We start from the raw sequence: 18590 nt of genomic DNA, 5'->3' as shown, positions 1-18590 counted from the left end.
AATAAAAAATGCAATCATGCCCACCGTTCAGCCCCCCTGGGCTTCTTTGCTTTCATTTTCACTATAAGCTACTCTGATAAGTGGAGTAATCTTGTGTATTATAGTCTTTCTTGTAAGCACTAATACTTATATACATTATTTCTCCAGATTACGCACCAGTGGAAGGCTACAAATCATTTTTACTACCTAGTCATCAGTACTTTAAGATAGCAGGCAAATCTACAAATCATATTTGCATTAATAGCCTCTCATCTTGAAATTCTGCAGTACTCTTGTAGCAGCTTAATTGCCAAAAGGTATTTCATGCAGTAGCAGTTGAACATAAATCGCTTAACATCTATTAAAATCTGATGAAGGTGTTATGACAAAAAGTCAGTCTATATTATCTGATATGTTAAACCATCAACTACAATCTTTCAAATACATAGAACACTTACATGTACTACAGTTTCAGCAGATTCTAAATTACTCAACACCCATCAAAATTCTTCGAATTCCTTTCCAGCGAAAACCCGACTCGTACAACCACAGTGGCTGATTACAAGGTGTTTTTGATGTGGTGCACTGCCACCAGGACGTCTCACAGCGTTCGTCCATTTGGAATGTCGTTACGTCATCCAAAAGACTTTCAGCATACATATCCGCCAGTCACTTCAACGGCCGCCCCAACCATGTAGCTGCTCCTGTCTGACAGCAAGAAAGCGGCCACCTCTCCTACTTCTGCCCAAATTAAAGAAAAAATAAAGTTAGGTGCAAAGCCAAAACAACGTCTGCTGACAGAGCAACTTACATTGTATTTTCAGGGTGGGAATGGGATGTGAGTCTCAACAATTTTCATTTTCCCGATTGAATTCATCTTGTCCGCTTTAATATTTCCCATTTTTCTCGAGCAATAGTGTTTTGATGCAAAACGATTATAACCATTGCCCAGTAAACCGTCTAAATTTCTATCGTCAGACTTATCTGTGAAGAAATAAAACATCTCGATAACTAATGTTCAGACACGACAATAACATATTCACATTTCATTTTAATTTCGACAACATAATTCGACGATTCAACTTTTCCGGTGAGGAAAAAACCGAGGAAGTCACGGCGGTTAGAATATGGCGAGTGTTGAGTTGTCAATTAACGTAATTCTAAAGTAACATGAAAGACAGTATGAAAAAACTTTGTGCTCAGCAATATACCCAACATTAAGATTACTCTTTGATAGAAAACAGAGGCTGAACATATTTTCAGTAGCCCCAGTTGTATAGGATAACAAGACAACCGTAAATTTTATTTTTGCAACAGATGCATACGACGCCACAAGGTACTGTCAGCATCCTGTTTTAAAGCTGCAGTTGTCTTTCACTTGAAAATCTTGAACTTCGGCGGGACTTGAGTGAGCTTTGGTTGCATTCAAACAGAGGAAGGAAAATTGCGACGAGAAAGTTGTCTTCGGATGCGAGGTTCTGAGATGAGAGGTTGTGCATTTAAGTGGAAATGAAGAAAGAATTTAAAAGATCATTTTCTTCATTCTATTTCCAAAAACGAAAAACACTTATGTATGTCATTGATGGAGACTACTAATCTTGTCAGTGATAATATCTATATATCCTATGTTCCAGCATATAACAGTTATTAATGCCTTTAAGATATTTGTCTGAATAAAACAGTAAAGCCAAATGTTCAGACAAAAACCATTTTGGCGCAAAATACAAATACAAAACGTTAACTAGTTCATTATGATCTTCTTCTTTTAACGTGCTTTTTTCCCATTTGTATGGGGTAAGCACGATGCCTTCTTTTCGAAGGACTTTTGATTTGGCTTTGGGGTAGACTCTGTAGTCTCGATCGGCTGTCCTGACTGTCATCGCTTAGACCCTGGTAGCGTGTGTACATGTATTGTACTGGTTACCAGCGCCCTTTTCTCCCAGCAGCGAGGAGTTGTTTGCGCGGTTAGGTCGACAGTCGAGACATGTGAGATGTTTGTTATATTTGTAGAAGATGTAGGAGTGTCTTTGTTTGTGTGTGTATTATTCTGTAATACCCATTTGCTTTCAAGCAAACCTATCCGTTGATTACATACATAATCCCGGGGTGTCTACACGGATAGCAAAGTGTCCGCCTCTCTGACTGGTCAGCTGCGGATTTGAACCCGCGCCACAGACCCCTAAGAATAAAATACAGTTTCCATAAAGACAAAGTCCAAGTGCTAGGGCGTTGGCCTCATAACACTTTTTGTGACATGCAGCAACAATGCAACTGGACGCAATGAAAATAACGAATGGCATCCACAGTTCTGGCTAAGATTTCTTAAAAGCGCCGTTTCTCTCATTTATTTACTGTTTCTTTTTCTTTTGAGAAGTCAAGAGGACGAGCAACTAAAGCAAATCTTTAAATATTGGCTTTAGATAAATTATACATAAGATAATATTCGGTGCTGAACCAAGCCGTTGACCACCTTTTGAAAGGGAGTTTTACAGGAAACGAAGATACGAAAACAGAAGGGGACCGACACTCACCCTCTGGCTGGCCAATGCGGCCAATGGGCGTGCGCTCTCTGATTGCCCGCTGGACGATTTCTACATCCGAAGAAACCATGCCAGTCTCGATCGGACCAGGGAGAATGCTGTTCACGCGGATTCCATCACTGAAAACGTATAAAACATTATTACCCTATATGAAGCTTTGAGGCTTAGTCCAAATGCGGATTCTCTTAGCATTATAGTCTAAATTTTCAAGCATGTAAGTATTCTGGAATATACGATCATAGAAGAGTAGAAAGTCCCCGAACGCAGAGTTAAACCAACACCTCCTTCAAGAAAAACTTAACCTAGCGCATAGCACAGAGCTTTACATGTCTTAGATATTAATTGTGGTGTCTGTGCCACTGTTGGCAATCATCAATTTCTTCTCTAACGTTTTTCCCATTTACATATCGATTCGACGCGTGAGAAAGGTGTGACTAAATTCTGGCAACTTAGGTATACATAAAAAAGAACTTGTCAGTGTCAATACGAAAAAGGATATCTTTCCCCATGCAACTCTAATAATGATATGCATTATTCAAAACTGGAAAAAATAGGAGACAAAGTGAATGCAGCCATACTGAATCAGCTCCTTCGAGACAGCTCTCGTGAAAGCTATGACTCCTCCTTTACTGCTGGAGTAGCAGGAGTTATCTTTCAGCCCGAGGATGCCAGTGATGCTAGCGATGTTCACAAAACTCCCGCTCTTCAGTCCGTGTTTCTCCATGGCGTTGGCTACGGCTTTACACATCAGATAAGTTCCCTGTGGAGAGCAGGTGAAATGAGAATGATTGTATCATGTCACAGAGCTAATAGGACGTGAGAGACCAAGGGAAACCTGATAAGGAACATTGTCCTCAGAGTAGGTTGATGAAGTTGAATGATTTACCTTGAACGAGAAATTGCATGAGAAGATGCCTGGCTTCGAGTCACTGAAGCCCTCTGCAGCCTTTTGGTTACCAGAGCATAAGTGATGAGGCTGACGGCTTAATGATGTTTCATTCAATTTCTATACAGGTGTAAACTTGAATTAAAACTTCTTTATGCTGACGGGACCAATGCAAGTAAGTTAAAAATAGTGAATAAAGTCATGGGATTTCTCAGAGGTCATTGGGCATGGATTCTGAATTTCAGAAACAAGATTAGCAAAGTATAATTTAAATTTATTTCTTCAAATACAATTTCAGAATCAAGCTTTCAGAAATATTTTATACCTGCAAAAATTCTAATGAAAAGGATTATGAAAAGTAATATATGAGCTTAGAGGACATTACTAATAACCAAAGAAAATCAGCTAAGACATGAACTGAATTTTATAGATAAACTCGCAAATATCCACAGTGCACCAGAAGCATAAAACTTATTCGTGTAAACTTACAATCGTAGAAAAGGAGACAATCTTATTTCATTATGGTATATCTCACATACTCTAGATCAGTGGTTCCCAAACCCAAGGTCGCGACCCAGGTGAGGGTTGCGAAGCTTTTTCTGAGGGTCGCCGGAGGGTCTTAAAAAATTATAATAATTCACGGCTAGCCACATTTTGAGTAATTTAGTTGATTTACTTCAAGAAAAAGCTTGCTCTCTGGAGGGAAAAGTTGGCCAACGGAAAAAATGCAGCTTTCCAAAACTAAGTGCTATGTTGGAAGATTCTTCAGATATATCCCTGCCTGACATCAGAAAAATTGTCGAAGATCATCTGTGGAATCTTCAGGAAGAAATGAATAGGTATATTCCAGAAAATGTTGACTTGAAAAAGCATAGTTGATATCAATATCGGTTTTGTTTTATACGCTCACATACACGCATAAATATGTATATATATAAATATATGTGTGTATAAACACACACATATAGAATATGTATATATATATATGTATATATGTATGTATATATGTATGTATATATGTATATATATATATATATATATATATATATATATATATATATATATATATATATATATATATATATATATATATATATAGCCAAAAGTATAAACGTAGAAATTTCCGTTATTCCCGCCCACTATCCAGTAAATCTGGTTGTCATCATTTTCTACCTTATCCTCATAATTTCTTTCTCAAACTATACCGCCAGTCTCCTCTCTGCCACAGAAAAAAAAAATTCCCTGACCTTCAAATTCACATCGATGCAGTTCTTAAAGGTTTCCTCCTTCAGGGACTTCACGGGTCCGATGCCAGCCACCCCGGCTGAGTTGACCAGCAGTGTTGGAGGAGACTTGTATTTTGCAACAACGGCAGAAATTGTCGCGTCCACTGAATCCGCTTTCGAGACATCAGTCATCAAGGCCAAGTGTTTGCTTGGATCTGTAAAGAATTTAATAAATATCAATATGAAAGCAATACAAAGAGTTTCTGCAATATTTTCTTTCGTGTAAGCTAATTGGAACCAACGGTTTATAAAAAATGACAAATTTAAAGATTAAGATATATTAATTACCGAAGAATGACCCTGCAACAGCAGTGCAAGGCTAGAAAGCACTCAGTAGTCAGACGCTTACCTGTAAACAGATTGACAGTCTCCATTGCAGTCGATTCCTTAATGTCACAAACAACTACAGTGGCTCCTTCCCTTTCCAGAATTCGGCATGTTGCCCTGCCTATGCCACTTCCACCTCCTGTATAATGCAATGATAAGGCAGATAGAAAGGACAACCTGAGAATATAAAAATAATAAATTATTGATCAAGTTTGAGCTCACTAATGATAATATTCAGCAAACATATTGTAAAAACATGGCCTTTTTGATGGTGTGTTGCGTACGTTTGAGGCTGAAATTGAGCAAGAATTGAAGGTTTCACTCATCGAATGGCAAACCTACTTTATTTATTACATATTTTGCCAGTATGTTACTTTCATTAATAATTGTCCTCGTCAGTCACTGGGATATGAAGCACTGCTTTACAAGGAACGTCTTTATTCTACAATTAATCGTTTTGCATTACTTTTGTTCCAAGATGGTCATGATCATACAAATGTACTGAAACACTATAAAACTTACGACTCACAAAATTTCTTTGGCGTCCACTAATTTTTTTATGCTGCTGACTAAACATCTTTTTCGTGACATTTCTCCTTTGATCTTCTACCGTGTGTGGCCCTTATAATCTATACAGCAACAAATTCGCACCCTCCATAATGCAAACTAAGCATCACTAGAGTGGCTGAGTTACCACATGACAGATCTTGAAGCTAGAGATTCTCTTCAAGTTTCTTCTTTGCTGTTATGGAATAGATGTGCCAAACTTCTTGCAAGGTTTCATACACTCAATACCAAAGAGTTTAAGCATAATATGGTATTTTCTTCCTTCATTCCTGACAATTAGTTATCTTTTCGGACTGAAATGATGCACAAAGGCTAAATGACCTCGTGCTGGTTTACTTTTTTTATCCTTTTCGTGTCATTGCTCTGTGTCAAGTCGTTATCTCACCAATCCCCCTGTGCTTTTTCCTTATCAAGAATTCCTTTGGTGTCCCGACATCGATTCTATTAAATTTGTCTTCTGATCACTGCCTTATTGTGTCCTTTCTAGTTATGCATTTCATCCATCAATTCTCTGTAGCAATTGTTTTTATACTTTAACAAATATTAGTGTGATGATCTGTTCTTCCACGAAAAGAGTTTCTGTTGAAATCGCCTAGACCCAAGTCTTTTGAAATTTGAGTAAAGTGAGGGTTAGAGCAAAGATGAGGCATTTCTTTTCCATAAAAATAGTTTTTTTTTTTTTCATCAAAACTATAATCTGCTGGGGTCCTTTAGTTATAAGAATTTATACTAAGTTTGTATTGTTCGTCATTTTTTCTCTCTCGCGTCTGACACCAACTTCTAGGGAGCTCAGTACATCCTTATCTGGAACATGGTTTGACAATCGGGTTTTTTATTTTTATTGTCCTCAGTTCTTTAGCTACGTCGTTCCAGGAATCTTTCTTTTCTTTCTTTACATCTTCAGATGACAAACCATAAGGACAAAATCAACCGACTATAGTTTAAGTTCCTCATTAGATGGGTCGATATTGTACTCGGCTAGCACTCTCCTAGGCCCGCGTTCGATTCTCCGGCCGGACAATGAAGAATTAGAGGAATTTATTTTTCGTGATAGAAATTCATTTCTCGCTATGATGTGGTTCGGATTCCACAATAAGCTGTAGGTCCCGTTGCTAGGTAACCAATTGGTTCTTAGCCACGTAAAATAAGTCTAATCCTTCGGGCCATCCCTAGGAGAGCTGTTAATCAGCTCAGTGGTCTGGGTTAAACTAAGGTATACTTAACTTACTTCTTTATAAATTTAAGAGGTCCCAAAGGGAAATCAGGCTGCTGAGAGACACAGGTAATAGGAAAAGGTGATAACTAAATAGTTACGAGGGAATAGAAAAGAAAACCGATACACCTGACTTCAGGAGATTTCAGCAGAAAACAGAAATGAATTTGCTGATCACTTAAACATTTAGAGGTCAGACGATTCCACAGCTGCACTAGGAAAACTATTCCACATTTTAGTTGCAGCCAGAGTAAAACCCATAGCACACCGAACAGTATTAAACCTGTTACTGGAAAACGACACACAGTATGCAGCAGCAGCCTACCTAGTGTTGCGAGAAAAAACGGTTAGGTCAGGTAAATAGGCGTGCAGAAGATGTCTATCGTTGTATTACATTTTATGCAGGAAACATATGAGATGAGAGTCAGCACCGGAAGACTCGCTGGAGTACGGTACTCTAAAGAAGGAACTAGAAAAGAGCTAAAACACTCAGATATAGTAGCTTCATCCCAAAACATTCTAAAACATTTCCACAAGATGCCAACTGTTTTGAAGCAGATGAAACGGAATTATATTTATGTTTGTGCTTCTCAAAAGTTAATTTCTTATCAAATATTGCACCTAAAATCTTCATGAGAAAGTGACTGGCATTTAAAACCATACCATTTAATTGTAGAAAAGAATGCAAAGGTAAAAGTGTTCAAGTTCGACTAATTATCATACTTTGAGTTTTAGTTGGGTTAAGATCATGCCCCAAAACCAAGCTCCACTCATGAATACGTGCCGGATCTCTGTTCAAGATTTCTGCAACCACATTCCTAAGGTATGGAGGAGGAACAACAGCTCGGAGAGTAGCATCATCGGCGTATGCAATCAGTTTGTTCTCCAGAAATTCCCGTGTCACCAGTATTGATAATAAATAGCAGAGGCTCAAGTACACCTGCTTGAGGAACGCCTGAAATGGCATTGCTAAAGGCACTATAATGGCCATCATTGCAGACCCTTTGGATTCTGCCTATTAAAAATTCATTAAATATATTAATAAAAGATCCACCAGCAGATAAGGGCTTCATGATTCACACAGCCTATCATAAACAGTGTTTTTCCACTTTCATTCTGTTGGTTACTATAGCTGTCTGTGACCTTCGTCATTCCAGCTTGACAGACGAACGGAGGTTATTTTAAGAGGTTAAGGATTGGGCACACTCATTTAACCCATCAGTTTATTTTAGAAGGAAGCAGCCCTCCAGAGTGTGCTTACTGTGACCACCAACAGTGGAGCACATTCTGGTGAGATATTTTAACCAAAGAGAAAGATACTCCCAGGGTAAATCACTCTCAATATTTTGGGAGATGAAGCGATATTTCATCATCTCTTTTTTAAGTTTAAAAATTTTTACGATATTTAATTTCTTAATATATTTATTACATCAGCATTAAATTTATTAATGTATATATCACATCATTCATTAAACTTCATACCTTTGTTTATTGGTCACATCACTTCATTTTATTTATTGACCACTTCTCTTCATTCTTGTCAAGTGCCTTTTTGAAATATTTCCATCCATCCATCTCCTCCCAGGGCCAGTATCCGCTGCCTCCTAGCCCTTGAACTACTCCAACGCAATTAACCTTAATATTCAGCCTATGACTAATTCTGTGTATTCTATTACCGCTTCTTAATCAAGTATTTGTTTTCATTCAACTTGCTACCACTGTCCTCAGTTGCTGTTGATATACCTAGGCATCTGAAGTTTTTACTTTTTTCTAAAAAAGTTTACAAAACTTGCTAGTTTCCTTTTTGAATAATGTTACGAATTCCACAAAGTCATTCTCCAGGTGTCTTCTCCTTATATTTCATTCATACTTGGTTATCTTTTGTTACCTAGTGTTGAAACATCCTACTGAAACAGACGGCTGCACTAAACTTGACTCATCCCCTAATGCCCTGTTTGTTCAGTCAGATTTTGTTAACACACCATTTTGTTCCTGCAACTTAACTTAGGACAGACGACCTGACGAGAATCACATATTGCTTAAATGCTGTCGGGGAAGGGGGCTGGAGGACGGAAAGGGATTGAGTCTGTGTGAAAGGGTTGCTGGGAAATGGAGGACCTTAATGTCAAGGAAAAACAAGAATAATTCAAGACTAGCAGATGCTCACTATCGTTCGCATTTGCTAGTTCCCATATCCGTACCATACCCATACCCATACCCATATCTGTACCACACCGATATCCATATCCATATCAATACCCATATTTGTTCCCATACCCATATCTGTACCATACCCCATACCTACCTGTACCAATACCCATACTGATACCCATACTCATATCTGTTCCATACCCATATCCATACAATACCCATAGCCATATCTGTACCATACCCATACTGATACCCATATCAGTACCATACCCATACCCATATCCAGCCCATACCCATATCCATACCCGTACCATAACATTCCCATACCCATGCCATATCCATACCCATACCATAACATTCCATACCCATACCCATACCCATACCCATATCCATACCATACCCATACCCACAGCTAAATTAACACAACTATTAATAGTCGGCAAAAGTCTGTGGGCAGCACCAGCCTTGTTTACCTTCTGGTCATATACAAACAACTGACCATATCTTGATGTAGGTGCAGGAGCAGCTGTTGATGGGTTTTGAACCAATACTGATGCCACTGGCGGTTCCGGACCATCACAAGTATCACCATTTGTTGTTCGAGAATCACCCGCCGAGTCCATTTCGAAACAAAAATAACAAAGCTCAGCCAAAAATCATTTATTATATACTGTTGGGTCACTTAATGTTGAAAATTTCTAGGCAGTTATTCAAATATTATTCTTGAAAGATGTCTTCACAACAACAGGATCCTTTGAAGCAGTCTTCAGCTCCTGAAGCATTCCTGGAGAAATGCCCATTGGCTTATAATGTCTTCTTAAATTCTTAGACTCCAGGATCCTGTGAAGTTGTCTTCAACTCCTAAAAGGATTCCTGTTGGATCCACTTCCTTCAGGGAAGAAATCCAGAATCTGTCTTTGGAATAATTTCTTCCACCTTCTGGAGAAACGCCCATTGGATTATAACGTCTTCTTAAATCTTAAAGACTTAAGTTGCATAACAGGAGTAGTAATTACTGTGATCCTCATAATGCAGGTGGTTCGTAGTTACCACATGAGGTTAATTAAACATTTCATAAGTTCTAAAGGTCAAACAAGTTATATTTTGATTTGAAAACCCTGTATATTACTTTTGTAAAAAAAAAAATTATGTCCTTACAAATCTATAAACATTTTGTTAAAGGTACTCAATCTGAACACATTTTATTTCATCATAAAACATGGAAAAGGAAAGAGGGAAGAGTGATGGGAAAGGGGAGGGCAGGGGCAGAGGAAAGAGGAAGGGGGATTATGTTTTTCCATGAGAGAGTTGAGGGAGTTGAGGGACCACCCTGCTTAAACCGGTTTTAGTGGGTATGGAAGTGGGAGGAATGGGGACACAAAAAAAGTTAAGTATACCTTAGTTTAACCAGACCACTGAGCTGATTAACAGCTATCCTAGAGAGGGCTGGCCCGAAGGATTAGATTTATTTTACGTGGCTAAGAACCAATTGGTTACCTAGCAACGGGACCTACAGCTTATTGTGGAATCCGAACCACATTATACCGAGAAATGAATTCCTATTACCAAAAATAAATTCCTCTAATTCTACATTGGCCGGCCGGAGAATCGAACGCGGGCCTAGGAGAGTGCTAGCCGAGTACGGTATCGACCCATCCAATGAGGAACTTGGGGACACACACACACACACACACACACACACACACACACACACACACACACACACACACACACAGGGCAGAAAGATGCCAGAATTTAATATAATACAGTAGATACTGGTATATGATGCAGAATGTGGGTAGGAGGATTCAGTGCGCTACTGATAAGCCCTTTTCGTAAGTGCATGTTGTACAAGTTTACTGCACAATTCAGCAGTCAAAGAGCTAATGTGGCAGTGACCATTCAGCTTTTCCACCCAGGAGCCACCCCTGTTAATGGAATATCATATGGGGCAAAGGCTGAAACAATGAGTGCACCCACTTTCACCAAAAGCTGTTCAGCCATTCTTGAGATAGCCATCAACAAACACTCACACAGAAGGACATAGCCTATTCTTATCACTTGTATTTAACAAAAATAAAAACAGTAAATTTAACGACAATAATTGCAATATTAACAATGAATTACTAACAATATTCTTTAAATCTCCTACAAAAGTATTTTGAAATATTAACCAACTAACAAGTTAATGCAACAGAGCTCGTAAACCTTACCATACATAAAAAAATAACATTTTTTTAAACATGCTTTTATTAAAATGCACTAAAAAGCAAAAAATAATATTCCGAGACACACCAGGATTTTCTTACAATTAATCATGTCTTCAAAAATAAAAGCGTGGACCAAACATGGAAGGAAATAAGAAAAGAAATATATTTTTTATTTCAGTGTAGCATTTCCTTCCATGGTTGGCTCCCACGCTTTTATTTTGAAGACTTTATTAAATGTAAAAAAATCCTGGTGTGTCTTGAAATATTATTTTTTTGCTGTATAGTGCATTTCAATAAAAGCACGTTAAAAAAAATTTTTTTTTAGATTTTTTTACTTTATACTTTTTAGTGATGACAGAAATTGTAACCGATTTATGATTGTAGTTAACGAAACTGATATCCGTTTACGAGGGAGGGGAGGGAACGGGAATGGGTAGGTGGAAGGGGGAAGAGGTAGGGAAGGGGTAGGGGTAGGGGAGTAGGAGGGTGAAGGGAAATGGGAGGGAGGGGGGAAAGGAAGAGGGGGGGGGTAGGGGAAGGGAGGAAGGGGAAGGAAGGGGGAGTATGAAGGTGAGGGGAAGGGGAAATGGGAGGGAGGGGGAAAGGAGGAGGGAAGAGGAGGAAAGGTGGAAGGGGATGAGGAGAGGAAGGAAGATGGAAGGTGAGGGGGATTGGGAGGGGAGGAGAAAGGAGAGAGGGGGAGGGGAGCAGGTAGGAGGACAAGAAAATCAGAAAGGGATGGAGAGAAAAGAGGAGGGGAAGGGTGGAGGAGGAAGGGTAGGGGAGGGGAAAGGGGAAGGGAGGGAGGGGGGGAATGGAAGAGGGAAGGAAATGGGGAGGATACAACTAAATTAACACTCGATCGCGTGCTCGGAAGGGGGGAGGGGGAAGGGAGAATATAGGGATAGAGGAGGGGGAGGGAAGGGGGAAGATGGGGGAAGAGGGAGGGGAGGGAACTAGGGGAGGAGGAGGACACAGCTAAATTGGATCGTGTGGATGGGATGGAAGATGAAAGGGAAGGGGAGGATGGAAGAAGAGAGAAGGGGGGGAGGAGGACACAGGTAAATTAACGTTTGATCGCATGCTCCAGAGGGGGAAGGGGGAAGAGGGAATGGGAGGGGAGGACACAGCTAATTTAGCACTTGATCGTATGCATCGGAAAGGGGAGGGGAGGGGAAAGGGAGTGACATGGAAGAGGGATGAGGGGAGGGGAGGAGGAGGGCAGCTAAATTAACACTTGATCTTGTGCTTTTGGAAGGGGAGAGGGATGGGGGAAGGGGATGAAGAGGGAGGGGAGGGGAGGGGAGGACACAGCTAAATTAACACTTGATCGTGTGACGGGGAGGGGGAAGGGGGAGGGAGATAGAAAAAGGAAGGGGGAAGGGGATGGAAGATACTGGGAGAGGTCACTGCTGACCTACTTACTGATCATGCAAGGTTGTATTGTCACCGGGATTGAGTAACCCTGCAAAATTTCATGTCCATCGGACGAAGAGAACAGGTCAAAAATTGAGTCACAAGATTTCAGGATAGATAGACAGACAGACAGACAAATAGACAGCCAGACAGACGCAGAGGTCAAGTTGAATAAAAACATGTAAAAATAGAAACCAAGGAGCGAACCGCGTGAAAAGACGGCCATACCATGATAAGCCACTTGATGCTAACTAGTCTCTTCCAAAACACCTTCTATTCTGAAAAACAGGCGAAAGCAGTGGCACGAGAACACCTCTGAACGAGGCAGCTTGTATTCAAGAAAGCTATATGGTCGTCACATGGCAGAAGGCAAATAAATGTGGCATTAAAAATGACACAAACGCCCGGGATACGGCAATAACACAGACAGTCCAATCATCTGTGCAAAATATGATAAAAAGAAGACACTAGAGCCGTAAATATTAGAGTGTGAAGCGTGCCGTCTCAGTTTGTGGAAGCAAATCTAAGCAGAGTCCAGGTTACCACAGTCGTCTCCTTAGTAACATTTTCACTGTATGCAGGACTCATCCAGCCTTGCATTGACAAGTATCTTCATGCCAGATGGCAGGTACCTCATCGTTGTGATAATTTTAATTAGAAATATAATGATATTTGTTTTAAGAAAAGCAAGTCTAAGTGCTACTAAGCTTCTGCTCTTTAATACGTCAAAGTCATCACCATTTTGCCTGCATCCCTCTTCTTCCTCTCTTATATGACGCCTGCCACTCAGCCCATCCAACGTTCATCGTGAATCAGCAATTTTAGTCACCTCAGCACCTTTCCTTCCATCGTGCTTCATTCTCTTTGTACCCAAATTTCAGCAACTTGTCTATTTTCAACAAATGAATGACTTGTTACACTTTTTTATTCGAATTCTGAATGTTAAAGAAAGTGCTACAAAAAAAAAGGTGAATTTGTCCATTTCCTTAAAGCAGAAAAGTCCCTCTATGAGCGAAAAGCAAAGCGTGGATTCATGTCAGTAGTGTCTGAGAACAGGGCCATGTATGCAAATAATAATAATAATAATAATAATAATTTCTAAAAATGGACAAATCACAAATCCTCAATAGGTGTCGCTCATGGGAGTAGCGGCAGGAGCATTCTATAAAAGGCGTATCTGAGAGTCCTGAAAGAAAGACGGGAGTGTCAGCATCCTCCAGTTTGGTAGAAATAAATTGTCTTATCTCATCCCGGTTTCTAGCTCACAGAGCTGTCCATATGTAATAACAAATTTTGTTCAAAAAGGTAGGAACCAGAATAAATTTCTGGAATTAGCGCAAATTTAGAACATTTATTTCTTAACACCAAATACTACACATAGCCAGTGGCTATAATGAATGATCATTGTTTACCACAAATCATTCATAGTGCGTCTATAACTTTACCACTTTATCCTCATTGCTTGATAACCACTTCACAATGATGGGTTTACGAAGGCTGCTGCAGTGCATTAAGAGACAGTCTTGAATAACACGCTGATAAGAATGAAGTGGGGGGCGATTAGGGTATCTCGAACACATCACACACACTGATCAACGTTTACTAAAGAAGCCACTGCAGTCATCAGGCACTGAAAGCATTGCAAATACACGATGATGAAAATATCTGTGTCTAGATTATGTAAACTATACGAACACACACCTACACAGTTTGAGCTTATAGGCTCAAGTATCCTGCTTAAGAATTCACCGGACTAAAACCACGTACAAGGACTAATCCTGAAATGCATATGAATGTATCGCTACCGCGGACGAGACCAGGTGTGCATAAAACCAAGGCTATAAAAACAAAACACAGAAGATAGGAGTGACTGGCGAAGGACGAAACTTCACTGTTAATCTGAATTAAGAGAGGGAGAGTTGTCTCAACCTTACGTATTATCTCATAGTTGCATTTTAATCAAATATCAAAATATAGGATTTAACATTTTCCTGAATGTTATAAAAAGTCCAACTGGGGAATGGAATCATCGTCGATATAACGAGGGAAAGAAGGCTATTCGTCTTCACTCTCGTCGCCTAAGAAAGAACGAATCACGATGAACAGATCTTCACACATAACTATCATACCTCATCATTTCACATGATTACTTCAGACAAGGACGCTTTGTTTTAGTTTCGCTGTTCTACCCTTTGTAGACCTGTCCGTTAATTTGTCTGTCTGACAGTTTGGAAGATCACGTGAAATCTAACGAATTTTGATGAAACTTTGTGAGAGCGTTTATAAAATGACCTTCTCGAAACAACTTTGGTAGAAGTTAAAGGAAGCCTAAAGGTTATATTTCAAGGTCACATTTTTCTATAAGGTTAAAGTCTTCAAAGCAAGCTATAGTTGTGGTGATCATTTTCCTGTTAATATATTACACACAAATTCCATAATAACCGAGTAAACCAAGTTTGTCCTTTTGTGGTCAGATTTCTTATCTATGTTAGAGTGGTTGAACAAAAGAGTTCCTCGTTGGACGGGTCAGTACCGTTCTCAGCTAGCATTTAATGAAAAATTAGAGGAATTTATTTCTCGTTGTAATGTGGTTCGGATTCCACAAAAAGCTGTAGGTCCCGTTTCTAGGTAACCAGTTGGTTCTTAGCCACGTAAAACAAATCTAATTCTTCGGGCCAGCCCTAGGAGAGCTGTTAATCAGCTTAGTGCTCTGGTTAAACTAAAATATACTTAACTTAGCAAGAAAAAGAGATCTAGAAAATGAATAAAATACAAGGGTCTCAAGATGAAACTGGAACAAAATTGTCCCAGTTTTACTAAGGAGTAATAGTTAGAGAGGTGGGACAGCAAGATGGGAGAAAGGACGCAAAGTAAAAGGCTAAGAAAAGGGTACAGCTAGAGGCCGAGGGAATGCAAACATCCTTTAGTAACGCCTACAGTGCACCGCGTGAGATCCACTGATGGCACTACTCCAGTCCTCTCTGCGGGGTCACTTAGGAGGGGATGGCCGCAGAGAGTGATACCCCTCCGGGTTTCAGCAGTCAACTTTCAGATACCCAATCTGTTGCTTAGGTCAACAGCAACACAGTTCAGTGGGTGACCGGAATTTCGACAATTTTGCTCAAGATATGACTGTCATGTCCTCTAGATCACGAAGGTTATTTATACGTACATACAAACATGTATATATATATATATATATATATATATATATATATATATATATATATATATATATATATATATATATATATATATATAATATATTTCATTGTATATATATCAACATACGCCAAGGTTGTATATCAGTTCCTAACAAGACATTTCAGTATAACTGAAAACACATATTTATATATATATATCATATATATATAAGATATATATATTCATATATATATAAACATATATTTATATACATATATATATATATATATATATATATATATATATATATATATATATATATAATTATATATATATGTGTTTGTGTGTTTGTGTGTAATTGTAATTACCACAATGGCCTTTTAACTTATTGATTTCTTCACATATTTTAGATACACGTATCCCTACGGAGTCTTAGATCCTTACAGAAGACTATAAAGTAAGTTTTGATGCCCGTTGCAGGATTCGAACCCGCATCCAGAGAATCAGAACGAGGTCAGGTGGCCTTCCTTACCTTCTCGTCTTCAGGTCGGCAACGTCAACTCGAAGAATTCAAGACGCTAAGAGGGCATTTTGGTCATTACAGTTGAAGGTGTGTCTGGTATAAAGTGACCAGTAGATTCTATATATATTACAGAATGCGGCTGTCTTATTGTTAAACCACCCTCGTTCAAGGGGTAGCTACTTCATGTTATTGGAATAGATCCTTTGGACACATGCAGCAAAAGGAACCATACAAATGGACAATGGTCTAAAATATTAGAAATCTAGAAGTAAGGAGGTAATTTTCATTACTAATACATACATATATATATACTATATATACATATATATATATATATATATATATATATATATATATATATATATATATATATATATATATATATATATTATGTATATATATTCATTCAAGAACATAAGGCAGCGAGCATTTGCTTATAGTCATATAAATATGCAGTTACAACACTTCGTGATCGCCACTTCCTTCGCGTCGAAATAATATCTTAATGATCGCTCCAAAGGACTACAGCCAGATATAAACGTCACTACAATACACCGCCGTATTTCTCAGCGCAAGAGATCAACCTCAAATACCCACGTTGGCCCATGCACTGTCACCAGCACCACAAGCAATCGCCACCGAAAGTTACCTGTAACTAAGGCAATTTTGCCTTGAAGTAATTGAGCAGCCATCCTTGCTCGACGCTCAGTGATGCGTGGTGTATGAAAATGCCTGAATGGACGCTCCCCCGGGATACGGTCAGGTATGCGACGTCTGTATGGAACGCTCGTTAGAAGTCCACTTCAGAATGACTGAGCACACAAGGTCTTGGACAAGGACTTGGGACTTATATATCAGTTCACTGATATGAAAAATATAAGCGTTGCCAGACACTGCCACACTTCTCAGTCGTCACTGAATTGGCATTGTTGAAATCTGCTAAAAAATATACGTATTTAAGGCAACTTACTTTGGAATGCTTAATTATATAGATTCAGTCGAAGTCGTATCATAATCTGTCTCCTCATATCCTTCTGTTAGAGAGAGAGAGAGAGAGAGAGATTGTTTATCGCGTTAAAGTTGCTTATTTACCACATAACTGCACATCATATATTTTCTTCTCGCTTATCATATATTTTCTTTTCACATAAGCGAGACAGAATTTACACCTACACTGTTTTTATCTTCTTTCATGTATTCTTATATATATGAAAATAGTTGGACTCGTTTCAGCCATTATCTTCACAATAATGTTTTGAAACTGCTTACACTGTGACGAACGTCTTTGTTTTTCTCCACTCTTCCGCCTTGCAGTACAAACGGCTACTTAGTTCACTTGCCCCCACCGCGCTGCCCACCTTTCTGCATCACCTCAGTAAAATGCAAACTGAAAACTATTACTTTTATATAACTCAATATTATCGTTTATTATGATGAAGTCATTAGATTTATTTCAGATCTTGGCAGTTTTCTTTTTCCGTGTCATTGAGCTTCTATAGCTCGACAAAATAATGATCGTCTTTTTTGGATTAAACTAACAGTGCTGATATTTAATCTGCTGTTTCCGAAAAGGAGCTGGATTGTGCTTTCTGCACCAGAAACCAGAGCGGGCAGTACACCAGCATGCCGTGGTGATAACCTGGGATATTGGAACAAATGCATTCTCTGGAAAAAGTTTTCTAAACCTCTGGCGCTTATTTAGGAAACTGACAAGCGAATTCAAAAAGTATGAAGAAATCGAGACGTTCAGAGGGCATTGTGGTCATTACCATTTTACACACACACACACATATATATATCTCTCTCTCTCTCTCTATATATCTATATATATATATATATATATATATATATATATATATATATATATATATATATATATATATATAGAGATATATATATATATATATATACAAATGTTCTTAGGAACGGGAGACAAGGATTATGGGGCTTTCGTCTTAATTCGAGTTGTTTTTAGTTATATATATGCCTTGATATGAAAATAAACATTATAACCTATTATATTTATATATATATATATATATATATATATATATATATATATATATATATATATATATATATATAAAAACTTGTGTGTGTGTGTGTTTGTGTGTACATACAGAGGCCTTCGTGATCAAGAGGACATGATACCCATCTCAAGAGCAGAATTGTCGAGATTCCATTTCCGGATAAGGATGAAAGGTCTCGTCATATTCCATTAAAATGAAAAAGAAGCTTGCTGTTGACCTAAGCAATAGATTGGGTATCTGAAATTTGACTGCTGAAACCCGGAGGGGTATCACTTTCTGCGGCCATCCTCTCCTAAGTGACCCCGCAGAGAGGACTGG

At 38.7% G+C, this 18590-nt stretch overlaps 1 protein-coding gene across 4 annotated transcripts; it reads right to left on the bottom strand.

Annotated features, from left to right (window-relative positions):
• Nucleotides 1-378: 378 nt before the first annotated feature.
• On the bottom strand, nucleotides 379-17077 carry LOC136852194 ((3R)-3-hydroxyacyl-CoA dehydrogenase-like). 4 transcript variants are annotated; one of them, XM_067126643.1, is made up of 6 exons: nucleotides 16840-17077; nucleotides 5041-5195; nucleotides 4653-4846; nucleotides 3098-3279; nucleotides 2511-2638; nucleotides 379-720 (listed from the first exon to the last, which is right to left on the bottom strand). In XM_067126643.1, the coding sequence occupies exons 1-6, from the start codon at nucleotides 16932-16934 to the stop codon at nucleotides 629-631; spliced, it is 846 nt and encodes a 281-aa protein (XP_066982744.1). In that variant the 5' UTR covers nucleotides 16935-17077; the 3' UTR covers nucleotides 379-628. The 4 variants fall into 4 exon arrangements, with proteins under 4 accessions (XP_066982744.1, XP_066982765.1, XP_066982759.1 ...); XM_067126664.1 differs by having other exon boundaries at nucleotides 5041-5157; nucleotides 16892-17074; XM_067126658.1 differs by lacking the exon at nucleotides 16840-17077 and adding an exon at nucleotides 14021-14049.
• Between the last annotated feature and the right edge of the window lie 1513 nt (nucleotides 17078-18590).

This window comes from Macrobrachium rosenbergii, chromosome 3 (assembly GCF_040412425.1).
Source record: "Macrobrachium rosenbergii isolate ZJJX-2024 chromosome 3, ASM4041242v1, whole genome shotgun sequence".
In the NCBI taxonomy this organism is placed as follows: Eukaryota; Metazoa; Arthropoda; class Malacostraca; order Decapoda; family Palaemonidae; genus Macrobrachium; species Macrobrachium rosenbergii.
The sequence above is the reverse complement of the archived record's forward strand: the minus strand, read 5'-3'. Positions and strand labels throughout refer to the sequence as shown.

Coding starts and splice junctions, on each gene's coding strand:
- LOC136852194 (XM_067126643.1), bottom strand. CDS start 16,934: ATGGCTGCTCAATTACTTCAAGGCAAAATTGCCTTAGTTACAGGTAAC. Junction 5,196..16,839: donor GTGACAGTGCATGGGCCAAC/GTGGGTATTTGA, acceptor TTATATTCTCAG/GTTGTCCTTTCTATCTGCCT. Junction 721..2,510: donor CCGCATTGGCCAGCCAGAGG/GTGAGTGTCGGT, acceptor TAATTTGGGCAG/AAGTAGGAGAGGTGGCCGCT.